Raw genomic sequence first — 24,919 nt, 5'->3', positions numbered from 1 at the left:
GATTCTGCCCTGTTGACACAGAAGCCACACAAGGGGGTGCCAGTACTTGATGTGTGAGAGAGGGAATAATGGGGCACAGGCACACGATCCATTCAGTCCATATCCGCCTGTCACTGGCTCCCTGGGACTTTCCTGCCTTTGCACCCCCCCCCCCCTTCTCTTATTTTGTTTTTCTTTATAAAGCCCTATCCCAGAGCCCCCCTCCTTCCATCGCTGGCGCAGGACCATGTGAGAGGTGGCAGGGACCCAGCACGGGATGTGAACCGACAGTGGTGGAGCTGCGTGCTCAGCATATGTTGCAGGAAGGAACTATTTTAGTCATCAGCTCTTGAAAGAGGAGTGGAGCCGTAGTCCCTGGGGGAGACGCAGGAATGCAGGAGGCCCACAATGCACAGACCTTTTTTTCTGGGGGTTTCTGCACTTGGGGAAGGGGATGCTGAGAGCCGATGCGCTTTCACAAGAGTATCTGGGTAACGGGGGAAAAAAAAAATCTAATTTCTAGGTTATTTTAGGCAAGACATGCTATTACCCCTCAAGGTATACTAGTTAAAGGGTAAATATTCCACTGATGTTTTTTAATAGTTAAAAAAATTTTTTTGCCTGGAGCCTAAAGCACAAATCATGCAGTGCTGCCCTACAACAGCCAATAGGAAAGGTCCCTGAGCTCCATACAGGCACACAGATAGAGCTGCCAGGGTCTTAAATGGACCAGGGGTGTCACTAAGAACCCCTGGTGCAAATCAAGTGGCACAAAGAACCCACCACCTTCTATCAATGTTTTTCAGCACCCAGTGTTGTAACTATAAAGGGGAGCTGACCCAGTGACTGAAGGCCCAGAGGAAAAGGGGGGCTGGCGAGGACAGGTGACCCACAGGCATAAATTAGTGACTTTATGCACTTTATGCTGTAGCAGAGATTTATCATGGGCAACTAATCTCTCTGTGGGGCATCAGCCTAAGGGTAAAAGATGCAATATAACTCACGGGAGTGTACGGTGCCACCCCATAATCACATGCAGCCTGGCTTGATCCAAATCAACAGGCTTCTAATAAACAGTGTGCTGGGCCGTACCCATTACTTCCTGTTAGCTAGATTTCTACATGTGCCCTCTGGCTAAAATTAGCTGATTTTATCCCTGTACTAAGCACAATTCAGCAGGAACAGCCCCCTAAGTTTCCTCATAGTCTGTACAGAGAGATGCCATAAAACTATTGCAGCATAGGGATTCCCCTGTACTAAGCACAATTCAGCAGGAACAGCCCCCTAAGTTTCCTCATAGCCTGTACAGAGAGATACCATAAAACTATGGTCGTTTGCACATGGATAGAAAACTGGCTACAGGATCGGGTACAGAGGGTGGTTGTTAATAGAACATTCTCTAATTGGAGTAAGGTTCTTAGTGGGGTCCCTCAGGGTTCTATACTGGGTCCACTTTTGTTTAACTTGTTCATAAATGACTTAGGGGAGGGTATTATAAGTAATGTATCAGTGTTTGCAGATGACACAAAACTCTGCAGACCAGTCTATTCTATCCAGGATGTGGCATCCTTGCAGCAGGATCTTGACCAACTGGCAATCTTGGCAGCTAAGTGGCAGATGAGATTTAATGTGGATAAATGTAAGGTCATGCACCGGGGATGTAAAAATATGCAAGCCACTTATACCCTTAATGGGACTGCACTAGGCAAATCCATAATGGAGAAGGACCTTGGAGTCCTTGTAGATAATAAACTTGGTTGTAGCAGACAATGCCAGGCAGCAGCTGCAAGGGCAAACAAGGTTTTGAGCTGTATTAAAAGGGGTATAGATTCACGGGAGGAGGGTGTTATTTTTCCCCTTTACAGAGCGCTGGTAAGGCCCCATCTAGAATATGATGTTCAGTTTTGGTCTCCAGTGCTTAAACAGGACATTATTGAATTAGAGAGGGTCCAGAGAAGGGCAACTAAGCTGGTAAAGGGTATGGAAAGTCTCAGTTATGAAGAAAGACTGGCCAAGATGCGCTTAAGAGGTGACGTGATAACTATGTATAAATATATAAGGGGATCATATAATAACCTCTCTAATACTTTATTTACCAGTAGGGAACCCACTCCGTTTAGAAGTAGGTAGGTTCCGTTTAAATATTCGGAAAGGATTCTTATAGCTTTAAGAAGGGGTTGGATGGCTACTTAACAAGTGAGGGAATACAGGGTTATGGGAGATCCAGGGACTGGTCCGATTGCCATCTTGGAGTCAGTAAGGAATTTTTTTCCCCTGCGGCAAATTAGAGAGGCTTCAGATGGTGTTTTTTGCCTTCCTCTGGATCAACTAGAAGTTAGGCAGGTTATATATAGGCATGAACGTGATGGAAGTACGTCTTTTTTCAACCTAACTTACTATGTATGGCAGAATAGGGATTCCCCTGTACTAAGCAAAATTCAGCGGGAACAGCCTCCTAAGGCATGAGAGGCTGCTAGGCTGCTTAACGTGCTGCCCTACCTGATTACGGTTGCCAAAAGGCAATGATTTTGCCAGGCTTGGTGCCACAGTGATTATTAGGTAAATGATATAGGGCTAGAATCAAGTGTATGACCCTAATAGCACAGTGGTGACACCCACTGGCACTAAATCAGGCCTATGAGGACCTCCCTCCACCAAACATGTATTTGCCTTTTCCCTTCTCTGGTTCTGACTGTTGAAACAATGTAGCAAAAGTTAAGTGTTAGTCAGTTGGCTTCTGCTACACTGTTTAAGGAGTCAGAATCAGCAATGTCGAGAGGAGAAACAGCCAGGCCTATACTGCTTCTAACAGGATTACATAAAAAATAATTTTCCAACCCCCTGTAATTAATATATCTATATATGTATCAGTATGAGCTACCCGCCCCGCTAGCCAGGCTACTTACTAACTAACCCCTGGCAGGATGGACTCTTCCGATTCCCCCCAACCCCGGCAGTCTCACATTTCAGTCCTAATATGAAACAATTTACAGCATTTGCCGGCACGGCTCACGGCTCATTAGCTAATTGGCGAGCGCCCTCTGCTGTCCTACATAACGCATCGCCATCTCCTTCATTCTGGTGCGCCTGCGCCTACAGCACGTCCAACAACCACGCCCACTCGCTGAGGAGCTCTGTGTTCCGTATTCAGCAGAGCAGCTTCCGGCGGGGCGTAGGTAAGTGGGAGATGTTTGTGTATGTTGCATGGGGCGCATAGATGTCATAGTTGTGACTTAAAATAGTCCCAAAATGTTTGAATGTGATCGCCATCAAGTCAAAACGCAGAAATCCTTATTTTGTTGTGAGCCCAGTGCAGGGCCAGGGACCGTGTGAGGGCTTTAGGCTATGTGCTACTTAGTTATAATGCAGTGTTATGGTTATGCTATTTGACCTTACATTAGCCTTCTCTGGGTTTCTAATAATGTGGAGGTGGGAAGAGGAAACAGCCCTATGACTGACTCACACCTGCCTGTGTTTTTTTCTGTACTGAAGGACCAGGCAGCAGTTCTGCTGGTGGTGGAAGATTGAGACTCTCTTGCCACTATGCCATTCCTCCATGGCTTTCGGAGGATTATATTCGAGTACCAGCCTTTGGTGGATGAGATCCTGGGGGCTCTGGGTATTCAGGACCCTGAACAGCCGGTGGCGGCAGACACCAGAAGCAGGTATTGGAGCCTTATCATTAGTAAGCGCTTAGAGTACCATGCTATTGGTGGCCTGGAATCACGTGTATTTTCTGCTTTTAGTTTCCTGGTTGGAGAGAGTGAGGAGTTCCTGGCGCTGAATGAGTTACTGGAGAGGCATTCTCAGTCTTCCTTTTACAAGGAGGGAGTCAGTTACTCGCTGCTGAAGGTGGCCGAGCTGGGGATGGTTCCGTCGGCCAAAATCCTCCTGCAGTTTGGGGCAGATCTCAGCTTTGAGGGTAGGTATGGTGAGCTCCTAATAAACTATGTTTCTAGTTAGTTTAAAGGTGGCCAAGGTTTGGTTGGATGATTCCAATGATTTTGAGCATGTTGACCGACCAAGTGGGACAGTCAGACCTTAGAACCTGACATTAGGGCAATTAGATATTGTGGAGGAAATAAGAAGGGGCTGATAGAAACTGTCACAGCTTGGGGGCCCATAGGGAGACTCTGGAACTGTGGAAGCCAGTCCGACCCTGGATCCGCAGCTCCTCTTCACTTTCTGCAGTTCTGATTGGTTGGGTTGGTGGCTTGAACAAAAGGAATGTTAGATTGTGGCCATGTGTATGTATGGCCACCAGTATGTTATGAATCTGTTTATCAGGCTGTGGCTTGTGTGCTGCTAATGGGTTGGCCAAGTCACTTTCAGCCAATCTAGAGTGGCTTTGCAGCACCTTTTGCATTTAGCTCACCAGCTTTGGCCCATGGTGCAGAGGATATAGTAGCTGTAGCGCTTAAGTAACTCTCACTTGCAATGTTTCCCTCACCAGATCCGGTGACCTACTACACGGCGCTACACATTGCGGTACTGAGAAACCAGCCAGAAATGGTGGAGCTGTTGGTGCAGAGCGGAGCTGATATTAACAAGAGGGACAGGGTAAGGATCAAGTTTCAGCTGTATTCTGGTGTCCTGCAGTGGTTTGGTACCTGCGGGTAGGTTTTTCAGATGTAGTTATAGATGCGGGTCAGGTTGTGGGCGACCTATAGTCCTTATATTATCTATATTTTACCCCTTTAAACTTTTTCTTAAACTTCTACCCCCACCCACTTTTGATGATGTCACTTCCAGTTTAAAGGTGGTCAGCAAGTCACAGATCTGGTTAGGTAGCAGGTCCAAGCAGGTTAAAATGTGGGTTTGGGTTGCAGGTTGTGGGCTGAGGGACCGAATATCAAAAATGAGTTCTTGCACAGGCCTCTATCCTGGTGGCCTGTACCCTACTGGAAATACTCAGCATGTTTCTATACCTTATGCCAGGCCCTTAAGGGAATCCTATCCCCTCAGGCAAAGCTGATCTCTCCAGTTCTGGGTTCTGCATTCCACCAATGCACAGTGACCTGGGAGAGGCACAAAACTCTGATAGGCTGGCTTATCATTGTAAACAATTTCTTCTGCTGCTCACTACCAACTTACTTGGCAAAAACCCATTGTGTGAGACAAGGTGATCTAGAAGTGCAGTGTCACATAATTTACCTTTTCTTGTATTTTATCCTCCTGTATATACAGATCCATGAAAGCAGTCCATTGGACTTGGCTAGTGAAGAACCAGAGCGACTGCCGTGCCTGCAACGCCTGCTGGAGCTCAGCGCTGATGTAAATGCAGCTGACAAAAATGGTAAGTGGATTTAGGGGTTTAAGCTGGGTTTTACCCCTCCCTTAGCAGGAATGACAGGGACCTTGTATTCGGGAATGAATACCGCCTTAATAAACGGGAAGTCACATTGTATGTTAAACGGATTATTATGCAGGGAAGACGGCGTTATTACACGCACTGGCCAGCAGTGATGGCGTTCAGATCCATAACATAGAAAACATCCGTCTGCTGCTCGAAGGAGGTGAGTGTGTTCCTTCCTTGTGTCAGTCTGTCTGTGCTCTGAGATCATGGAATATTCCACTGTGGCCCAAATGATCACTACAGATTCCTTGTTCCAACCGTGCCTGGAGGCAGTGGTACAGACGCTGGTAAGAGAGTAGGCAGCATATTGACCCCTTATTAATCGCATCATATGAGTACTGGATTAGAACTTTTCTCTGGCGTTTGCCTGACTGGTCCGCATAGGCCCATAGTATAGTATTTGAACCGTTTTTGGTCCAAGCCTTTAAGGGGGAGCTCACCTTCCAAACACTTAGTTTAGCTCCTTGGAAAACACCAAAGGTGACCTACCCCGTTAAGAATAGTTCAGTGCAACACATATATAATGTGTATTGGGTCAGTACTAACAGGTCCTGTTTCCATGCGTAGGTGCCGACGTTAAGGCCACGACCAAGGATTACGACACAGTGTTCTCGTGCATCATCTTCCTGCTGGGCGAGACAGTGGGCTGTGACCAGGAAGAGGCCAAGCTGATCAATCACTTCTGCTTTCGGGTCAGCCAGCTGCTGATAGCACACGGCGCCGACCCCAGCGAGTGCCCGTCCCACGAGTCCTTGACCCACACATGCCTCAAAAGCTTCAAGCTCCACTTTCCACTTCTCCGCTTTCTACTGGAATCCGGCGCCTCTTACAACTGCTCCCAACATGGACCCTCGTGCTGGTCCGGCTTCCACATAGTCCTCGAGAGGCTGTGCAGTTACTTGGGCACCTGCGACGAATGTGATTCCCTGCAGCTGCTGCAAAAAGCAGAATGTGCCCTGGACCTTATGATAGCCCATTCCCCCCAAGTCAAGCTCCCTAGGAACTTTGAAATAAACACGGCGGGGTGCAACACCCATGTGGACAAAGTGGTGGCACTGCTCCAGTCCCTAAAACAGCTGGAGCATTCCCCGCCCACGCTGAAGCACTTATGCAGGGTCTTTATACGCCAGAGGCTCCGGCCTTGGCCTGTGGATGTAAAAGTTAAAGCGCTCCCCCTCCCTGACAGGCTGAAATGGTATCTCCTTATCAATCACTCCTCCCTCAGTTCTAATGAGGAAGATTTATAACGGGCAGGTTCTGAGCTTTTTTCATGGCGGCTAGGAGGCTTCAAAACTAAACCCAAAGTGCTGTGGCACAGGCCAAGAATAGCGCTGGATGTCAAGGGACATATTGAACGCACACAGAGTGATGACAGACAGAACACCTGTCTTCACTCACTATGCGTCCAGTTTGGCACCATTCATTATAATGAGCACTGATGGGCGCCCGGTGGCATTTTGATGGGTATTTTCAGGGGGAGGGTAACACCAGACAAAATGCCATGGGTGCCATAGGCCTTAATGTTTATTTAGGGATGGCAGCTGCAAATGAAAAGGTGTGGTGCTGTTGTTGCAGCCATTGGTTATTCAAAGTGGCACCTCTGCAGGGCAAATGTGGCACACTGACATATATAACAGGCTCTTGTATTAATGGGGTGGTTCACCTTTGAGTTAATGTTTAGTATGGAGTAATATTTGAAAAAACAGTTTTGCAATTGGTCTTCATTTTTTTTAATTGTCAATGTTTGTTCAGCAGCTATCTAGTTGTGAGGGTACATATTACCTTAGCAACCAGGCAGTGGGTTAAATGACAGGTTGATATATTAATAGGAGTGAGCGTACATAGAAAAACAAGCAATACAAGTCAAATTTAAAAACTATAACAAACAAATAATAAAGACCAGTTGAAAAGTTGCTTAGAATTGGCTATTCTAAAACATACTAAAAGTTCACTTAAAGTTGAAACACCCCTAACAATAGGACCATGTAGCACCCAATCTTGATTTTATTAAGGTGCCTGAGCACACATTTGGCCTTACCAAACTGCCAGATCCTCAGTGTTAATGAGGGGTTCTGGTACAGAACAGGCTGACTGCATAGGATACAATCTTTCCATGTGAAGTTGCGCCACAGGGGGGCCATATGATTTCACCAGTGACATCAGCACATAAAGGCCAGCTCGCCCCTGCCCACAGGATTCTTTTTCTAACTTACAGTAAAAATGAGGTTAAGAGTACTAGCGCCACTTGTGTTTATTTCGAGATTTTGGGGTCCTATGTCTTTCCTGGCACTCCCTTGCATAAAGCCACCTATATACCCCCCATCCCTGGGCCAATGATTGTGTAATGCTGTGGGACCCATCAGATGTGGACTGTGAATTTTCAGCCAGATATCAGTGACAGTGTTGTGGGGTTACACAGGCCGAAACCAAGGCAACAACTTTTATGGCTATTCCAGCTGTATTGGACTCAAGGACTTGCTGTAGTCGAATGCTGTTGGGGAAAAGCAAGGATAATCATACAGACAGTGGTTGTGCTTATTTATTGGCCAAACCAGACAGTTTATTGGTTCAAAGCCAGACCGTATGTAATCCCTTTAATTTTGTTTACCAATTTTTCCTTTTACATAGAACTGAGTTTCTGCAAAGCAGAGACAAATGCCCTGGTCCCTAAATGCCCATTCCCAAAGAGTGTTCTGCCTTGGGTTAATTTGTGACTTTGCGAATCTAGCACATTCACAAGGTTGGGTTAGAATGTGTACTCAGTTCTCCTTTGCCTGCACCACCCCAAAAGCAAAGGAAAACCTGATTTATTCTAATAAACATCTTTCACAACGCACCCCCTGTCTTCTTATTCCTTTGTATACTTATTTGTAATCCTATTTTGACCCTACTGAAACCAGGAGCACCATCTACTGGGTAAAGAAGAATCACAACTACACCAATGAAATATGGCTGGTTTATAAAACCCAACACAGGAGTGGGGGTTAGAGAGATAAGATGGTTGTTAGACACACGCATAGGACTTGTTTGAATAAAACATCTTTTTAGAGGGGTTGTTAACTTTTTAGTATGCTGAGAGTGACATTCCAAAACAATTTGTAAATGGTCTTCATTTTTTATTATTTGTTTTTTTTTATTATTTATCCTTTTTTGTTCAGCAGCTCTCCAGTTTGAAATTTGAGTGGCTCTATGGTTGCTAGGGTCCAAATTAATGAGACAGGAATATAAATTAGCAGAGGGCCCATAGAAAGATAAGTAATAAAATGTAACAATAAAATTGTAATCTCACAGCAATAGTTGGAAAAGGAAAGCAAATTATTAAAAAAAAATGAAGACATTGAAAAGTTGATGCAAATTTACTATTGTAGAACATACTAAAAGTTAACAGGTGAATTACCCCTTTGTGTCAACTGCCTTCCCAGTTACTGAAGGAGCTGCAGTGACCCCTTCTGCAGTAATACATTTCAGCTACATAGAGGTCCAATAAATAGTGTCTATGGCATCTTACAGCAGCCCCTCTGGCATTTGCCAGAATCCACAGGGTCTCCTATATACAGAAAGTCACTGGATGTGGAGCTGGGCGTTCTGAGCAACCACAGAGTTCGACGTGCCCACGCTGCAGGGTATAGCGGTCCATGCTCGCACATTATGGACCCAGGGGTGCCTGGGTCCAAACAACCACAATTCGAAGCGTCTTTTGATCAGACATAGGTAAATCCTTCTAATTGATGATTGTACAGCGGCAATGTTTGCAGACACACACGTGTAATCCCAATATTGATGATGGGTTTGGCTGCTGCTGCATGACGCCAGTAACTAGCACCAAAGGGAAAAGGCAGGATGAAGGAAAATAATTTTATTAAAATATTTAACATTTTGGGAGGTGTCAGGACTCATTTTCGGATATGAAGGCATGCGCTTCCACTTCCCAGTACTCCTCTTGGGAACAAAGCACACAATTTACCCCCATGTAGGTCACTTCCTTTTACATAAATCCATCGCATGCTCAGGGTCCCTTCCACAGAACTATTTCTCCGTTTTTAGAAAATCTCAGTTTCATGCCTTTTTTATATTAAATATCCTGCCAATTGTCCCAGTTCCAAATTTTCATCTGTCGCTTCAGTGCGTCTGCTGTAACCCTGCCCCCCCCCGTCTCGCCATGCCACATCTTTTGGCAAACCAGAACAGTCAAGAAAGCTTCCCAAAATGATGGACCGCTCTACAAATGGTTCTCAGGGCAGGGTTTATCTCATGGCAAAGGAAAAGACGTGGTAGATTTCGTCAGGAAAATTCTCCTGCCTTTCTACGGCCAAGAGCGAGAGGCCGGCTTGTTTGATGAGCTTCCTGACTAAATCGATATCTCTGCAGATGCTGCTGTCTACGTCATCCATGATGGAGACATCCTGAGTGACGTTGTCCTTGATGACAATGATGCCGTTTGGCCGAAGGCCCAGACTGCACCTCTTTAGGAAGTCCACTAAGTGTTCATCTGTCAGGTGCCCTGCCGTTAAAGAAAAGGGGTCAAACACCAAGCACCGTACTGGGATTTGGGCTCTGTGCATGCTGGGAAAGGTGCATCTCACGCTTACCTATTACCCACTGGATCCAAATGACATCATAGCGGTTTGGCTCTGGGGAAAACTCCTGCAGGCCGCAGCAAAAATAGTTCCCAACTCTACTGCCTTCTTCGCCAAGGTAGCTCTTAGCTTTGCTCAAAAATTCGTCCGTCACGTCCACCATGTCTACTTTTTTGAAGAGCGGCAGCAGCAGTCGCTTGGTGATCCGGCCGATGCCGGCGCCGCAGTCTAGGGCGTACATGTTCCCGGTCTTGTTTGACCCTTCCTGCTGGTTGGGGAAAATAACGTTGGTGAGAATGCCGGTCTAACCTGAGCTCAGAGGGGATTTATGGATCATGTGTGGGTAGTGGAAACCAACACTAATGCTGCAATTTACAAGCAGAACTTGCAGATTCCATCGTATCAGTAGGTACAGGCCTGGACTGGCATTCAAAATAGATCCTGGCATTCCAAGTACACAGAGGCCCAAACAGCCCCCCCCACGGGCCCAATAAATAGTGACTGTCTATGGCGTCAGCAGCCCCTCTGGCATTTGTCAGAAACCACAGATCGCCAGTCTGGGCCTGAATAGGCAGGAAGGGCTTCTTTAATGGGTGTCACAAGGATGGCTGCTAATTGGGAAGGCACTTCCCAGTGATAAAAAGTGGCATGTAAAAATATGCAATTAGAGGCTCGGGTAAAGTGTCCTTGCTAGTTGGCTGTTAATGAGTCAAGCAATAAAGGCAAAATAAAGACTAGAATTTGCACTGTCTATCTGGTATTAAAACCTACAACTCACAGCATCCTCAGCCAGACGGCTAAAGCTTTAATTCACAACAGCATAACATTACATCCTGGGAAACAGCTGGATTAGTGTGACCAGGTATTTATCTAATGGTCCCTACAGCTGCACAGTACAGAGAAGCCTATTGGGCCACCCAATACCTAGTTAATTTAGCCTTTACCATAGCTCCATTTATATTTTTGATGATAAAGCAGAGTACACGCTATTACAGAGGCAACTCCTCAGATACCAATGCAGCGCTTATTCCCTGTACCTATCAGCTTTCAGAGAGCTACTAAAAACACCCCGCAGCTATTCACATAGGATTAAAGAAGTGGCACAGGTGTCCCTGCCAGCCAATAGCTGCTCCTTCCTTTCTCCCTGCCCTCTTAACTTCAATTGCCTGGTCTGGGCATAGTAAGGAAAATTGGGGGAGGAGACTTGCTTCGGGATACTGATAATGGCAGGGAGGCCCATAAGTTGTTTACACGTCATTCTCACGCCGGAACCAGTATTAAATGTATGTTTACCAATGCAAGGAGTCTGACTGGTAAAATGGGAGAGCTGGAGGTACTGGCGTTGGAGCGGAAATATGATGTGATTGGTGTTGCTGAAACTTGGTTGAATGAGTCTCATGACTGGGCTGTTAATATTGGGGGGTATACATTGTTTCGGAGGGACAGGGGCAATAGGAAAGGAGGAGGAGTGTGTCTGTTCATTAAGCACGACTTAAAAGCAAATATTAAGGAGGAAGTGATGGGGGTAACAGAGGGAGCTGAATCCTTATGGGTTGAGCTTCTCACAGATAGTAAAGAATCTACCAAGCTAATTGTAGGGGTATGCTATAGACCCCCTAATGTAAGCGAAGAGGAGGAGGCCCAGCTCCTGTTGCAAATAGAAAAGGCTGCTAGTTTGGGGCAAGTGATAATAATGGGGGATTTTAATTACCCTGATATTGACTGGGGCAATAGTACTGCCAGGACAGTAAATGGGAACAAGTTTATAAACTTGCTGCACGACAACTTTATGTCACAGGTTGTTGAGGAGCCAACCAGGAACAATGCTATACTAGATCTAGTGATCTCTAATGACCCAGAACGTATAGCAAATGTGCAAGTGGTTGAACCCCTGGGTAATAGTGACCATAATGTTATTTCATTTGATGTTTGGTGCAGGAAACAAATTTACACGGGGGCAACAAAGACACTGAATTTTAGGAAGGCAAATTTTAGCTCCTTAAGGGCAGCGCTTCAGGGCATAGATTGGGGCATTATGTTTTCTGATAAAAATACAGAGCAGAAATGGTTGTCATTTAAAATGATATTAAATCATTACTGTTCTCAATTCATTCCATTAATAAGAAAAAGTAGAAGTGTTAAGAATCACCCTATGTGGCTTAACTCTGAGGTAAAGAAGTTAATAGGGAAAAAAAGGAAAGCTTTTAAGAAATATAAGTCAGAGGGGACAGTAGCTGCGTTTAATGAATATAAACACTATAACAAGTGTTGTAAAACAGCAATCCGGAAGGCAAAGATAGAAAATGAGGAGCGCATCGCGGCCGAGGCCAAGACTAACCCCAAAAAGTTTTTTAAGTATATTAATAGTAAAAAGATGCAGGTTGAGGGTGTGGCCCCATTGAGTTATAATAACAATATGGTTACAGCGGATACAGAAAAGGCAGATGTGCTTAACCAGTTCTTTTCTTCTGTGTATACAGTAGAGGAGCCAGTGGGCCAAGTCTCACCCAATAGCTTCACTGTTGCCTCAGCTCCAACTACACAGTGGTTGGCACAGGATATGGTGCTTAAAGGGTTACACACGATAAATGTAAACAAGGCACCTGGGCCAGATGGAATACACCCTCGGGTACTGAGAGAGCTAGGGGCAGAATTGCAGTGGCCCTTGTTTCTGATATTCTCAGACTCTCTTTCATCAGGTATGGTACCTAGTGATTGGAAGAAGGCGAATGTCACTCCCATATTTAAAAAGGGAATAAGATCTCAGCCTGGCAATTATAGGCCTGTAAGTTTGACATCCGTGGTGGGCAAGTTATTTGAAGGCTTGTTAAGGGATCACATTCAAAATTATGTAGTGGAGAATGGCATTATGAGCAGTAATCAGCATGGCTTTATGAAGGACAGGTCATGTCAGACCAATTTAATTGCTTTTTATGATGAGGTAAGTAAGAAGCTGGACAGTGGGGATGCAGTAGATATAATCTATTTGGATTTTGCCAAAGCATTTGATACCGTTCCCCACAAACGACTGCTTTCTAAGCTAAGGTCTATTGGTCTTAGTGAAGTCGTTTGCACATGGATAGAAAACTGGCTACAGGATCGGGTACAGAGGGTGGTTGTTAATGGCACATTCTCTACTTGGAGTAAGGTTCTCAGTGGGGTCCCTCAGGGTTCTGTACTGGGTCCACTTTTGTTTAATTTGTTCATAAATGACTTAGGGGAGGGTATTATGAGTAATGTATCAGTGTTTGCAGATGACACAAAACTCTGCAGACCAGTCAATTCTATCCAGGATGTGACATCCCTGCAGCAGGATCTTGACCAACTGGCAATCTGGGCAGCTAAGTGGCAGATGAGATTTAATGTGGATAAATGTAAGGTCATGCACCTGGGATGTAAAAATATGCAAGCCCCGTATAACCTTAATGGGACTGCACTAGGCAAATCCATAATGGAGAAGGATCTTGGAGTCCTTGTAGATAATAAACTTGGCTGTAGCAAGCAATGCCAGGCAGCAGCTGCAAGGGCAAACAAGGTTCTGAGCTGTATTAAAAGGGGTATAGATTCACGGGAGGAGGGGGTTATTCTTCCCCTTTACAGAGCACTGGTAAGGCCCCATCTAGAATATGCTGTTCAGTTTTGGTCTCCAGTGCTCAAACGGGACATTATTGAGCTAGAGAGGGTCCAGAGAAGGGCAACTAAGCTGGTAAAGGGTATGGAAAGTCTCGGTTATGAAGAAAGACTGGCCAAGTTGGGTCTGTTTACACTGGAGAAGAGGCGCTTAAGAGGTGACATGATAACTATGTATAAATATATAAGGGGATCATATAATAACCTCTCTAATGTTTTATTTACCAGTAGGTCCTTCCAACGGACACGAGGGCACCCACTCCGTTTAGAAGAAGGGAGGTTCCATTTAAATATTCGGAAAGGATTTTTTACAGTGAGAGCTGTGAAGTTGTGGAATTCCCTCCCCGAATCAGTCGTACTGGCTGATACATTATATAGCTTTAAGAAGGGGCTGGATGGATTCTTAGCAAGTGAGGGAATACACGGTTATGGGAGATAGCTCTTAGTACAAGTTGATACAGGGACTGGTCCGATTGCCATCTTGGAGTCAGGAAGGAATTTTTTCCCCTCTGAGGCAAATTAGAGAGGCTTCAGATGGGGTTTTTTGCCTTCCTCTGGATCAACTTGTAGTTAGGCAGGTTAGGTATAGGCATTATGGTTGAACTTGATGGACGTATGTCTTTTTTCAACCCAACTTACTATGTTACTATGTTACTAAAGCCAGACCGTATGTAATCCCTTTAATTTTGTTTACCAATTTTTCCTTTTACATAGAACTGAGTTTCTGCAAAGCAGAGACAAATGCCCTGGTCCCTAAATGCCCATTCCCAAAGAGTGTTCTGCCTTGGGTTAATTTGTGACTTTGCGAATCTAGCACATTCACAAGGTTGGGTTAGAATGTGTACTCAGTTCTCCTTTGCCTGCACCACCCCAAAAGCAAAGGAAAACCTGATTTATTCTAATAAACATCTTTCACAACGCACCCCCTGTCTTCTTATTCCTTTGTATACTTATTTGTAATCCTATTTTGACCCTACTGAAACCAGGAGCACCATCTACTGGGTAAAGAAGAATCACAACTACACCAATGAAATATGGCTGGTTTATAAAACCCAACACAGGAGTGGGGGTTAGAGAGATAAGATGGTTGTTAGACACACGCATAGGACTTGTTTGAATAAAACATCTTTTTAGAGGGGTTGTTAACTTTTTAGTATGCTGAGAGTGACATTCCAAAACAATTTGTAAATGGTCTTCATTTTTTATTATTTGTTTTTTTTTATTATTTATCCTTTTTTGTTCAGCAGCTCTCCAGTTTGAAATTTGAGTGGCTCTATGGTTGCTAGGGTCCAAATTAATGAGACAGGAATATAAATTAGCAGAGGGCCCATAGAAAGATAAGTAATAAAATGTAACAATAAAATTGTAATCTCACAGCAATAGTTGGAAAAGGAAAGCAAATTATTAAAAAAAAATGAAGACATTGAAAAGTTGATGCAAATTTACTATTGTAGAACATACTAAAAGTTAACAGGTGAATTACCCCTTTGTGTCAACTGCCTTCCCAGTTACTGAACGAGCTGCAGTGACCCCTTCTGCAGTAATACATTTCAGCTACATAGAGGTCCAATAAATAGTGTCTATGGCATCTTACAGCAGCCCCTCTGGCATTTGCCAGAATCCACAGGGTCTCCTATATACAGAAAGTCACTGGATGTGGAGCTGGGCGTTCTGAGCAACCACAGAGTTCGACGTGCCCACGCTGCAGGGTATAGCGGTCCATGCTCGCACATTATGGACCCAGGGGTGCCTGGGTCCAAACAACCACAATTCGAAGCGTCTTTTGATCAGACATAGGTAAATCCTTCTAATTGATGATTGTACAGCGGCAATGTTTGCAGACACACACGTGTAATCCCAATATTGATGATGGGTTTGGCTGCTGCTGCATGACGCCAGTAACTAGCACCAAAGGGAAAAGGCAGGATGAAGGAAAATAATTTTATTAAAATATTTAACATTTTGGGAGGTGTCAGGACTCATTTTCGGATATGAAGGCATGCGCTTCCACTTCCCAGTACTCCTCTTGGGAACAAAGCACACAATTTACCCCCATGTAGGTCACTTCCTTTTACATAAATCCATCGCATGCTCAGGGTCCCTTCCACAGAACTATTTCTCCGTTTTTAGAAAATCTCAGTTTCATGCCTTTTTTATATTAAATATCCTGCCAATTGTCCCAGTTCCAAATTTTCATCTGTCGCTTCAGTGCGTCTGCTGTAACCCTGCCCCCCCCCGTCTCGCCATGCCACATCTTTTGGCAAACCAGAACAGTCAAGAAAGCTTCCCAAAATGATGGACCGCTCTACAAATGGTTCTCAGGGCAGGGTTTATCTCATGGCAAAGGAAAAGACGTGGTAGATTTCGTCAGGAAAATTCTCCTGCCTTTCTACGGCCAAGAGCGAGAGGCCGGCTTGTTTGATGAGCTTCCTGACTAAATCGATATCTCTGCAGATGCTGCTGTCTACGTCATCCATGATGGAGACATCCTGAGTGACGTTGTCCTTGATGACAATGATGCCGTTTGGCCGAAGGCCCAGACTGCACCTCTTTAGGAAGTCCACTAAGTGTTCATCTGTCAGGTGCCCTGCCGTTAAAGAAAAGGGGTCAAACACCAAGCACCGTACTGGGATTTGGGCTCTGTGCATGCTGGGAAAGGTGCATCTCACGCTTACCTATTACCCACTGGATCCAAATGACATCATAGCGGTTTGGCTCTGGGGAAAACTCCTGCAGGCCGCAGCAAAAATAGTTCCCAACTCTACTGCCTTCTTCGCCAAGGTAGCTCTTAGCTTTGCTCAAAAATTCGTCCGTCACGTCCACCATGTCTACTTTTTTGAAGAGCGGCAGCAGCAGTCGCTTGGTGATCCGGCCGATGCCGGCGCCGCAGTCTAGGGCGTACATGTTCCCGGTCTTGTTTGACCCTTCCTGCTGGTTGGGGAAAATAACGTTGGTGAGAATGCCGGTCTAACCTGAGCTCAGAGGGGATTTATGGATCATGTGTGGGTAGTGGAAACCAACACTAATGCTGCAATTTACAAGCAGAACTTGCAGATTCCATCGTATCAGTAGGTACAGGCCTGGACTGGCATTCAAAATAGATCCTGGCATTCCAAGTACACAGAGGCCCAAACAGCCCCCCCCACGGGCCCAATAAATAGTGACTGTCTATGGCGTCAGCAGCCCCTCTGGCATTTGTCAGAAACCACAGATCGCCAGTCTGGGCCTGAATAGGCAGGAAGGGCTTCTTTAATGGGTGTCACAAGGATGGCTGCTAATTGGGAAGGCACTTCCCAGTGATAAAAAGTGGCATGTAAAAATATGCAATTAGAGGCTCGGGTAAAGTGTCCTTGCTAGTTGGCTGTTAATGAGTCAAGCAATAAAGGCAAAATAAAGACTAGAATTTGCACTGTCTATCTGGTATTAAAACCTACAACTCACAGCATCCTCAGCCAGACGGCTAAAGCTTTAATTCACAACAGCATAACATTACATCCTGGGAAACAGCTGGATTAGTGTGACCAGGTATTTATCTAATGGTCCCTACAGCTGCACAGTACAGAGAAGCCTATTGGGCCACCCAATACCTAGTTAATTTAGCCTTTACCATAGCTCCATTTATATTTTTGATGATAAAGCAGAGTACACGCTATTACAGAGGCAACTCCTCAGATACCAATGCAGCGCTTATTCCCTGTACCTATCAGCTTTCAGAGAGCTACTAAAAACACCCCGCAGCTATTCACATAGGATTAAAGAAGTGGCACAGGTGTCCCTGCCAGCCAATAGCTGCTCCTTCCTTTCTCCCTGCCCTCTTAACTTCAATTGCCTGGTACTATAGTAAGCAGTAGAGCAGCCCCCACAAACAATAATTAAATATAAATTGAATTTAATAACCCAAAGTAAGGGTCCTGCCTGGCTCATACCTTGTAAAGAAAGTTTCACCCCTCAATGTCTGTACATATAAAATTATAGTTACAGAGTACATGGACTGCCTGGATCAGCATCTAGAACCTTAATATATCCACCCCTGATGCTTCCAAGAATACTTACTCGCAGAAACCTCTGGAGGAACTTTTTGGAACCGTTGAGATCGATATTGGATATATGCCCGTATCCCCCCAGCATGCCGTCCACCGTAGCCGGAACATTCTTCCAATATTTCTGGGCTTTGCAGTAAAACTGGGCCTCGTCTTCCACCAGCTCTGTCGACATTATGGACTTGGATCTGGAAGCAGAAGGAAGGGATTTGCTTTCATATACAATGAACTGTTTTGCCCCAAAACACAGGTTTAATGAGACAGTTAATTATATGGAAATTCCACAGAGAGTGTAACAGACAGACAGATAGGGCTGTGTCTCTCTGACCATGGGAAATATAAATATATCACATAGAGACAGAGAGATGATAAAGAGATAGATAGATGATAGTCAGATAGAGCCATGTCTCTCGGAGACAGACAGATAGATACAGTGGATAGATAGACAGATAATAGATGATAGATACCAAGTTTAAGTCCAGGCTGGGTTTGGACCTCCACGCCGGCCAACCTTACACTGAGTGGCTAACAATGCAGCAGTGGTGTAAGCACACCCTTAAGGGCTCTGGTACACGGGGAGATTACTGCATACTGCCCAATAGTCCTCCTATTGTTTAGTAAATAGCCACACTTTTGGCTCACCTAATCAAATATTTACTCAGTCACACTTACTTCACATTTTCTATCTGTTTTCTTGAACAGGCAGCCATCTTTAAAAAGGTATTCCCCCTTCTGGGCACACAATAAGCTGTACCGTCATACTGTACAGTCTAAGGTTAACAATATGGCAGCTGTCACTCAAAATGCAATTTTGGGAGCAGACACAATATACATCTAAGTAAAGGGAAACAAATAGTGCTCGCAAACAGAATAGTGTCTGCACTGTGTGGCTGGCTGACAGAGTAGGTAAAGTTTCTCTAAGTGCAGCTCATTTCAATACTCGGCATTTCAAATGACTTTGGATTGGATTACACTGAGAAGAGCATCCGCGGTCTGTAAAGCAGAGCAATTCAGCGCAACGCTCTCCCCGACTCCAACTCTATTTTTAACATCTCAATGGATTAACGCCATTTATGCCAGGAAGGTCTATTTTATTCCCAGCAGGAGAACAATGCAAAGATCGTGTGCCAGGCTGGTCACTTCATCACTTCAGCTAATCCTGGTGGCTAAATTAGCCCGGGTGTGACCCTAGGGACGATAAGCACAGAAGGGAGACGCCATCTGTTAAAGGAGCCAAATGGTTCGAAGGGCCAGCTCTCTAAATATAGTTACCCCTTCCAGTGCAGCGCCCGCACATTCATGCCAGGAATAGCTGGCAGGGAAAAGCCAGCAGAAAGGGGTCTCAGTGCTCACACATTAGCTGAACAGATACACACACACGTGCCAATAAATAAATGTGGGATAAACTGTGGGCACAGAAATAACTCTTGCCAACTAGTTAGTAAATGCAGGTTAGGGGAAGCCTCTCTGGCGATACTGTGCCCATATAGCACAGGGTGCAGGATGTGTTGACTGATTGGGGTAGGGTGTCTGTAAGGGTGGGTTGTGCCAGGGTAGTGTGTCTGTAAGGGTAGGATGTGCCGGGGTAGGGTGTCTGTAAGGGTGGGATGTGCCGCAGTAGGGTGTCTGTAAGGGTGGGATGTGCCGGGGTAGGGCGTCTGTAAGGGTGGGATGTGCCGGGGTAGGGCGTCTGTAAGGGTGGATTGTGCTGGGGTAGGGTATACATGTTTGTGCCAGCAGGGTAAGGTGGTGGGTGCTAATGGCACAGGAGGGGGAATGGGCCTGTGAGGATTGAGATGAGCAGGGAAAGTGACCAGTAACTTCTATCCCTCCATGTGTCAATATAATTCTCCCAGCACGCCCATGAGAGCCATGGTTTGTCAGTGCCCTGCAGGGAGTTGTAGTACAACTAAGGTGATTAAAACACATTTTCTATGTGGAAATAGAAGCAATGTTTTCTTAACAATTTATTCTCCGAGGGGTCTCTGTAAGGGTGGGTTGTGCCAGGGCAGGGTGTCTGTAAGGGTGGGATGTGCCAGGGCAGGGTGTCTGTAAGGGTGGGATGTGCCGGGGCAGGGTGTCTGTAAGGGTGGGATGTGCCGGGGCAGGGTGTCTGTAAAGGTGGTTTGTGCCGGGGCAGGGTGTCTGTAAAGGTGGGTTGTGCCCGGGTAGGGTGTCTGTAAAGGTGGGTTGTGCCCGGGTAGGGTGTCTGTAAAGGGTGGGTTGTGCCCAGGTAGGGTGTCTGTAAAGGGTGGGTTGTGCCCGGGTAGGGTGTCTGTAAAGGGTGGGTTGTGCCAGGGCAGGGTGTCTGTAAAGGGTGGGTTGTGCCCGGGTAGGGTGTCTGTAAGGGTGGGTTGTGCCCGGGTAGGGTGTCTGTAAGGGTGGGTTGTGCCCGGGTAGGGTGTCTGTAAGGGTGGGTTGTGCCCGGGTAGGGTGTCTGTAAGGGTGGGTTGTGCCCGGGTAGGGTGTCTGTAAGGGTGGGTTGTGCCGGGGTAGGGTGTCTGTAAGGGTGGATTGTGCTGGGGTAGGGTATACATGTTTGTGCCAGCAGGGTAAGGTGGTGGGTGCTAATGGCACAGGAGGGGGAATGGGCCTGTGAGGACTCCCTGCAGGGAGTTGTAGTACAACTAAGGTGATTAAAACACATTTTCTATGTGGAAATAGAAGCAATGTTTTCTTAACAATTTATCCTCCGAGGGGTCCCTACCACACCGGGTAACCACCTGTACACTAGCATCCAAGCCCGGGGAAGGCTGACACAGGACATGCGGTCAGTAACCAAGTCTCCGTCCCACAGTCCATGTCCCCTTAGTTAGCCCCGATACTCACCAGCACTTCCTCCACCCCGACACTGTCAATCCGCCTGCAGCACTCAAGCACCCAACAACTACTGCTCAGTGGGGGCGCACCAAAACTCCACTCAGGTAACACTTCCGTCCTCCCTGCATCTCCACCAATCGCATAGCTCTTCACTGGAGCTTCCAATCGGTGTGCGTCCAAAAGCTTAGTTCTACACTAATCAGCAGTAAGACTGCACACTTCCGAATTGACAGACATCCCAGCTGTCCAATGGTGATATAGACCGGCTATAGCCCGCACGACAGGCGTGGATGAGATAGGGGAACATGAAGATTGAGGGCTCTGTGGCGGTACTGTGCCCATATAGCACAGGGTGCAAGACGTGTTCACTGATTGGGGTAGCGTGTCTGTAAGGGTGGGTTGTGCCAAGGTATGGTATATAGAATTGTGCCAGGTGGTTGGTTCTAATGACAGGGGGAATGGGCCTGTGAGGACTGAGATGAGCAGGGAAAGTGACCAGTAACCGCTAACCCTCCATGTGTTATTATAATACTCCCAGCACCCCCATGAAAGCCTTGGTTTGTCAGTGCAATGTGGGAGTTGTAGTACAACTAAGGCAAATAGCGATTAAAAAACATTTTCTATGTGGAAATGTTTTCTCAACAGTTTAAACTCTGAGGGGTCCCTATTACACTGTGTCCTCTCAGTGAGCCCCAATACTCGCACTTCCCCCACCCAATCACTGTCACTCCGCCCGCTGCTCTTAAGCACCCAATAGTTGCTGCTTACAGGGGTGCTGGAAAAATCAACTTCTAGGAACACTTCCTGCCTGCGAGCTTCTCCGCCAATCGCACAGCTCTTTACCAAAGCTATCCAATGGTGATGTAGACCAGCAATAGCCTGTGGGGGGGATGTTTGGACTTTTTTGTATGTAACCCTAATTTGGCTACTGTTGTACTTTTAACACGCAATCACCTGCATGTGGCGCTACAGGAGCCCTGAGCCCCTGCTTATTATGGGGGACAGGTATGATTTGAATGAATGGCGTGCCTCCACCCAGGGTAGGTATAGGTAGAACTATATTTCTCCTCCCTGGGAAAACTCTATGAGGTCCTCCTTGGACTAGGACTCTCAGCAACTCCCAGTACCTTGCCCCTCCCTTGGGGTAGCTGCTTACCAGGCAGTTGAGGATCCTCAGTATATGAACAGCCAAGACACCGGTTATGATGATGAACCAGATGAACTTGTTTTATTGATGCAGGCAGAACTTTCAGAGGATGTCACACAGATGGCTCAAGTCACACTCTCTCTTTGGGCTACCCCCGGTACTCCTGCCGGATGATCCCACCTAGGAACTCACCCTGGTCCACGCATAGGGCCCCTTCATTGGGAACACACCCAGGTGCTGACTTGGCTCCTCTTACTACACACTACAGGTCCTGAACTCCAGCCATGAATGCTGGGGGATCTTAACCCCTCTCTCTCTCCTGTTGGGGCTATAGCTGCCCGTTCTCTCTAGCCTGCCTGTCACTCCTAGAGAGACCTATTACAGTACCTCCTGTACTAGAACACAAGCCTATTGAACACCTCTTTACAAGAGGCAGTCCCAGGACTAATCCCTTCACAAAATGGGTGTCATCCCTTTTTATAGTGCAGCAACACTGCCACCTAGTGGTTGCTGCTGAACAACAGGGAAACTCCCTTTTAACACATAAACAGCTAGGACCACCTTTAGGTGTGCAAATCACATAAGGCCACCCTCATGGTGCTTGTCTAAAGGGGAACTAATCCTGAAGGGGCCCAATTCTTTGGGGTCCCTACATGTAGTTAAAAAGCAAGGGCCTATTTTGATGGCCCAGGCCTGCTGGGGGGGGTCAATAGAAATGGAAGCTTAGCTTGAGAACTATGCAGAACTAATTTTGCTTAATTGTATTAAATACAGGACCAGGTCCCATTGCCCAGGGCCTACCATCAAAACCTTTTAACTACTATCACTTTTTACTGAAAAATCATCTATAAATGACAGACCCTTTATTTTAGTCAACTCAACCACCTCCAGTTTTGTAGAATAAAATGTTCTTTGGGTATTCTTTCAAATGAAAGTCTGGTATCTGTGATTATGGTTTATCTGCTTGTGTTGGTTGGGGGCGGCACACCCAGACCCCATGGTCTTGAAGCCAAGAAGAAATTTTATCTCCCTCTGAGGCAAATTGCAGAGGCTTCAGATGGGGTTTCCCATCTAGCAGTTAGGCAGGGATCATTTGGAGAAAACGTTGGACTGAATGGACATGTCTCTTTTGTCAGCCTCACCTACTATGTAATACATATTACAGAGAGAAAATGTAGGATCCTTACCTTCCTCCAGAGGATCAGGGATGGGGTGGGCAAGTTCTTCTTCCTCTTCTCTAGATGTTACTCGCTGCTGTCTCACTCTTCTGTCTTCTGTGTTGTCATCTTCTCTCTTCTCTTTCTTCTTCTGTTTTACTCGGAATCAGTGTCTCTCTCTGGGAATCGCTGTAAATCTCTAGAAGCGCTTGGAATATTTCACTTTATGGGGAGACAGAGAGAAGAAATTGTGAGCTCAGCCTATCTGCAATTTATAGCAGTATATAGTAACATAGTAAGTTGGGTTGAAAAAAGACATACGTCCATCACGTTCAACCATAATGCCTATATATAACCTGCCTAACTACTAGTTGATCCAGAGGAAGGCAAAAAACCCCATCTGAAGCCTCTCTAATTTGCCGCAGAGGGGAAAAAATTCCTTCCTGACTCCAAGATGGCAATCCGACCAGTCCCTGGATCAACTTGTACTAAGAGCTATCTCCCATAACCCTGTATTCCCTCACTTGCTAAGAATCCATCCAGCCCCTTCTTAAAGTTATATAATGTATCAGCCAGCACATCTGATTCGGGGAGGGAATTCCACAACTTCACAGCTCTCACAGTAAAAAATCCTTTCCGAATATTTAAACGGAACCTCCCTTCTTCTAAACGGAGTGGTTGCCCTTGTGTCCGTTGGAAGGACCTACTGGTAAATAATACATTAGAAAGGTTATTATATGATCCCCTTATACATTTATACATAGTTATCCTCTTCTCCAGTATAAACAGACCCAGACTTGGCCAGTCTTTCTTCATAACTGAGACTTTCCATACCCTTTACCAACTTAGTTGCCCTTCTCTGGACCCTCTCTAACTCAATCATGCCTCGTTTGAGCACTGGAGACCAGAACTGGACAGCATATTCTAGATGGGGCCTTACCAGTGCTCTGTAAAGGGGAAGAATAACCCCCTCCTCCCGTGAATCTATACCCCTTTTAATACAGCTCAAAACCTTGTTTGCCCTTGCAGCTGCTGCCTGGCATTGCTTGCTACAGCCAAGTTTATTATCTACAAGGACTCCAAGGTCCTTCTCCATTATGGATTTGCCTAGTGCAGTCCCATTAAGGGTATAATTGGCTTGCATATTTTTACATCCAAGGTGTTACATTTACATTACCATTACATTACATTTACATTACCTTACATTTATCCACATTAAATCTCATCTGCCACTTAGCCGCCCAGATTGCCAGTTGGTCAAGATCCTGCTGCAAGGATGCCACATCCTGGATAGAATTGACTGGTCTGCAGAGTTTTGTGTCATCTGCAAACACTGATACATTACTTATAATACCCTCCCCCAAGTCATTTATGAACAAATTAAACAAAAGTGGACACAGTACAGAACCCTGAGGGACCCCACTGAGAACCTTATTACAAGTAGAGAATGTACCATTACCAACCACCCTCTGTACCCGATCCTGTAGCCAGTTTTCTATCCATGGGCAAACGACTTCACTAAGACCAATAGACCTTAGTTTAGAAAGCAGTCGTCTGTGGGGAACGGTATCAAATGCTTTGGCAAAATCCAAATAGATTATATCTACTGCATCCCCACTGTCCAGCTTCTTACTTACCTCATCATAAAAAGCAATTAAATTGGTCTGACATGACCTGTCCTTCATGAAGCCATGCTGATTACTGCTCATAATGGCATTCTCCAGTACATAATTTTGTATGTGATCCCTTAACAAGCCTTCAAATAACTTGCCCACCACAGATGTCAAACTTACAGGTCTATAATTGCCAGGCTGAGATCTTACTCCCTTTTTAAATATAGGAATGATATTCGCCTTCTTCCAATCCCTAGGTACCATACCTGATGAAAGCGAGTCTGAGAATATCAGAAAAAAGGGCCTCTGTAAATCTGACCCTAGCTCTCTCAGTACCCGAGGGTGTATTCCATCTGGCCCAGGTGTGCCTTGTTTACATTTATTTTTGTTAACCCTTTAAGCACCATATCCTGTGTCAACCACTGTGTAGTTAGAGCTGAGGCAACATTGCAGCTATTGGGTGGGACTTGGCACTCTGGCTCCTCTACTGTATACACAGAAGAAAAGAATTGGTTAAGCACATCTGCCTTTTCGGTTTCCGCTGTAACCATATTGTTACTATAACTCAATGGGGCCACACCCTCAACCTGCATCTTTTTA

The 24,919-nt window shown here is 45.7% G+C and overlaps 3 protein-coding genes across 5 annotated transcripts; 1 reads left to right on the top strand and 2 right to left on the bottom strand.

Annotated features, from left to right (window-relative positions):
* The first annotated feature begins 3,074 nt into the window (after window positions 1-3,074).
* Window positions 3,075-7,362, top strand: asb6 (ankyrin repeat and SOCS box containing 6). The gene is given in 7 exon segments (NM_001016375.2): window positions 3,075-3,155; window positions 3,472-3,644; window positions 3,726-3,901; window positions 4,433-4,539; window positions 5,167-5,275; window positions 5,409-5,495; window positions 5,903-7,362. Coding segments are annotated over 6 exon segments (1,281 nt in total). The 5' UTR covers window positions 3,075-3,155; window positions 3,472-3,522; the 3' UTR covers window positions 6,583-7,362.
* A 1,313-nt stretch (window positions 7,363-8,675) lies between these two features.
* On the bottom strand, window positions 8,676-10,307 carry LOC116407067 (N-terminal Xaa-Pro-Lys N-methyltransferase 1-like). The gene is made up of 2 exons (XM_031892400.1): window positions 9,925-10,307; window positions 8,676-9,836 (listed from the first exon to the last, which is right to left on the bottom strand). The coding sequence occupies exons 1-2, from the start codon at window positions 10,151-10,153 to the stop codon at window positions 9,580-9,582; spliced, it is 486 nt and encodes a 161-aa protein (XP_031748260.1). The 5' UTR covers window positions 10,154-10,307; the 3' UTR covers window positions 8,676-9,579.
* Window positions 10,308-14,570: 4,263 nt separating this feature from the next.
* ntmt1 (N-terminal Xaa-Pro-Lys N-methyltransferase 1) lies at window positions 14,571-23,925 on the bottom strand. 3 transcript variants are annotated; one of them, XM_012968019.3, is made up of 5 exons: window positions 23,906-23,925; window positions 22,737-22,928; window positions 17,596-17,770; window positions 16,218-16,473; window positions 14,571-16,129 (listed from the first exon to the last, which is right to left on the bottom strand). In XM_012968019.3, exons 3-5 carry the CDS (start codon window positions 17,755-17,757, stop codon window positions 15,873-15,875), a joined length of 675 nt encoding a protein of 224 aa, XP_012823473.1. In that variant the 5' UTR covers window positions 17,758-17,770; window positions 22,737-22,928; window positions 23,906-23,925; the 3' UTR covers window positions 14,571-15,872.
* Window positions 23,926-24,919: the final 994 nt, after the last annotated feature.

This window comes from Xenopus tropicalis, chromosome 8, assembly GCF_000004195.4.
Source record: "Xenopus tropicalis strain Nigerian chromosome 8, UCB_Xtro_10.0, whole genome shotgun sequence".
Classification (NCBI taxonomy): Eukaryota; Metazoa; Chordata; class Amphibia; order Anura; family Pipidae; genus Xenopus; species Xenopus tropicalis.
Note: the sequence above shows the minus strand (reverse complement) of the source record. Positions and strands in the feature narration are given on the sequence as shown.

Bases quoted from the DNA above. Each gene is read 5' to 3' on its own strand.
- LOC116407067 (XM_031892400.1), bottom strand. From the start codon at position 10,153: ATGTACGCCCTAGACTGCGGCGCCGGCATCGGCCGGATCACCAAGCGA. The intron at 9,837-9,924 runs GTAAGCGTGAGA...CTTTAACGGCAG, and splicing joins TTGGATCCAGTGGGTAATAG to GGCACCTGACAGATGAACAC.
- ntmt1 (XM_012968019.3), bottom strand. From the start codon at position 17,757: ATGTCGACAGAGCTGGTGGAAGACGAGGCCCAGTTTTACTGCAAAGCC. The intron at 16,474-17,595 runs GTAAGTATTCTT...TTCCCCAACCAG, and splicing joins TCCTCCAGAGGTTTCTGCGA to CAGGAAGGGTCAAACAAGAC. The intron at 16,130-16,217 runs GTAAGCGTGAGA...CTTTAACGGCAG, and splicing joins TTGGATCCAGTGGGTAATAG to GGCACCTGACAGATGAACAC.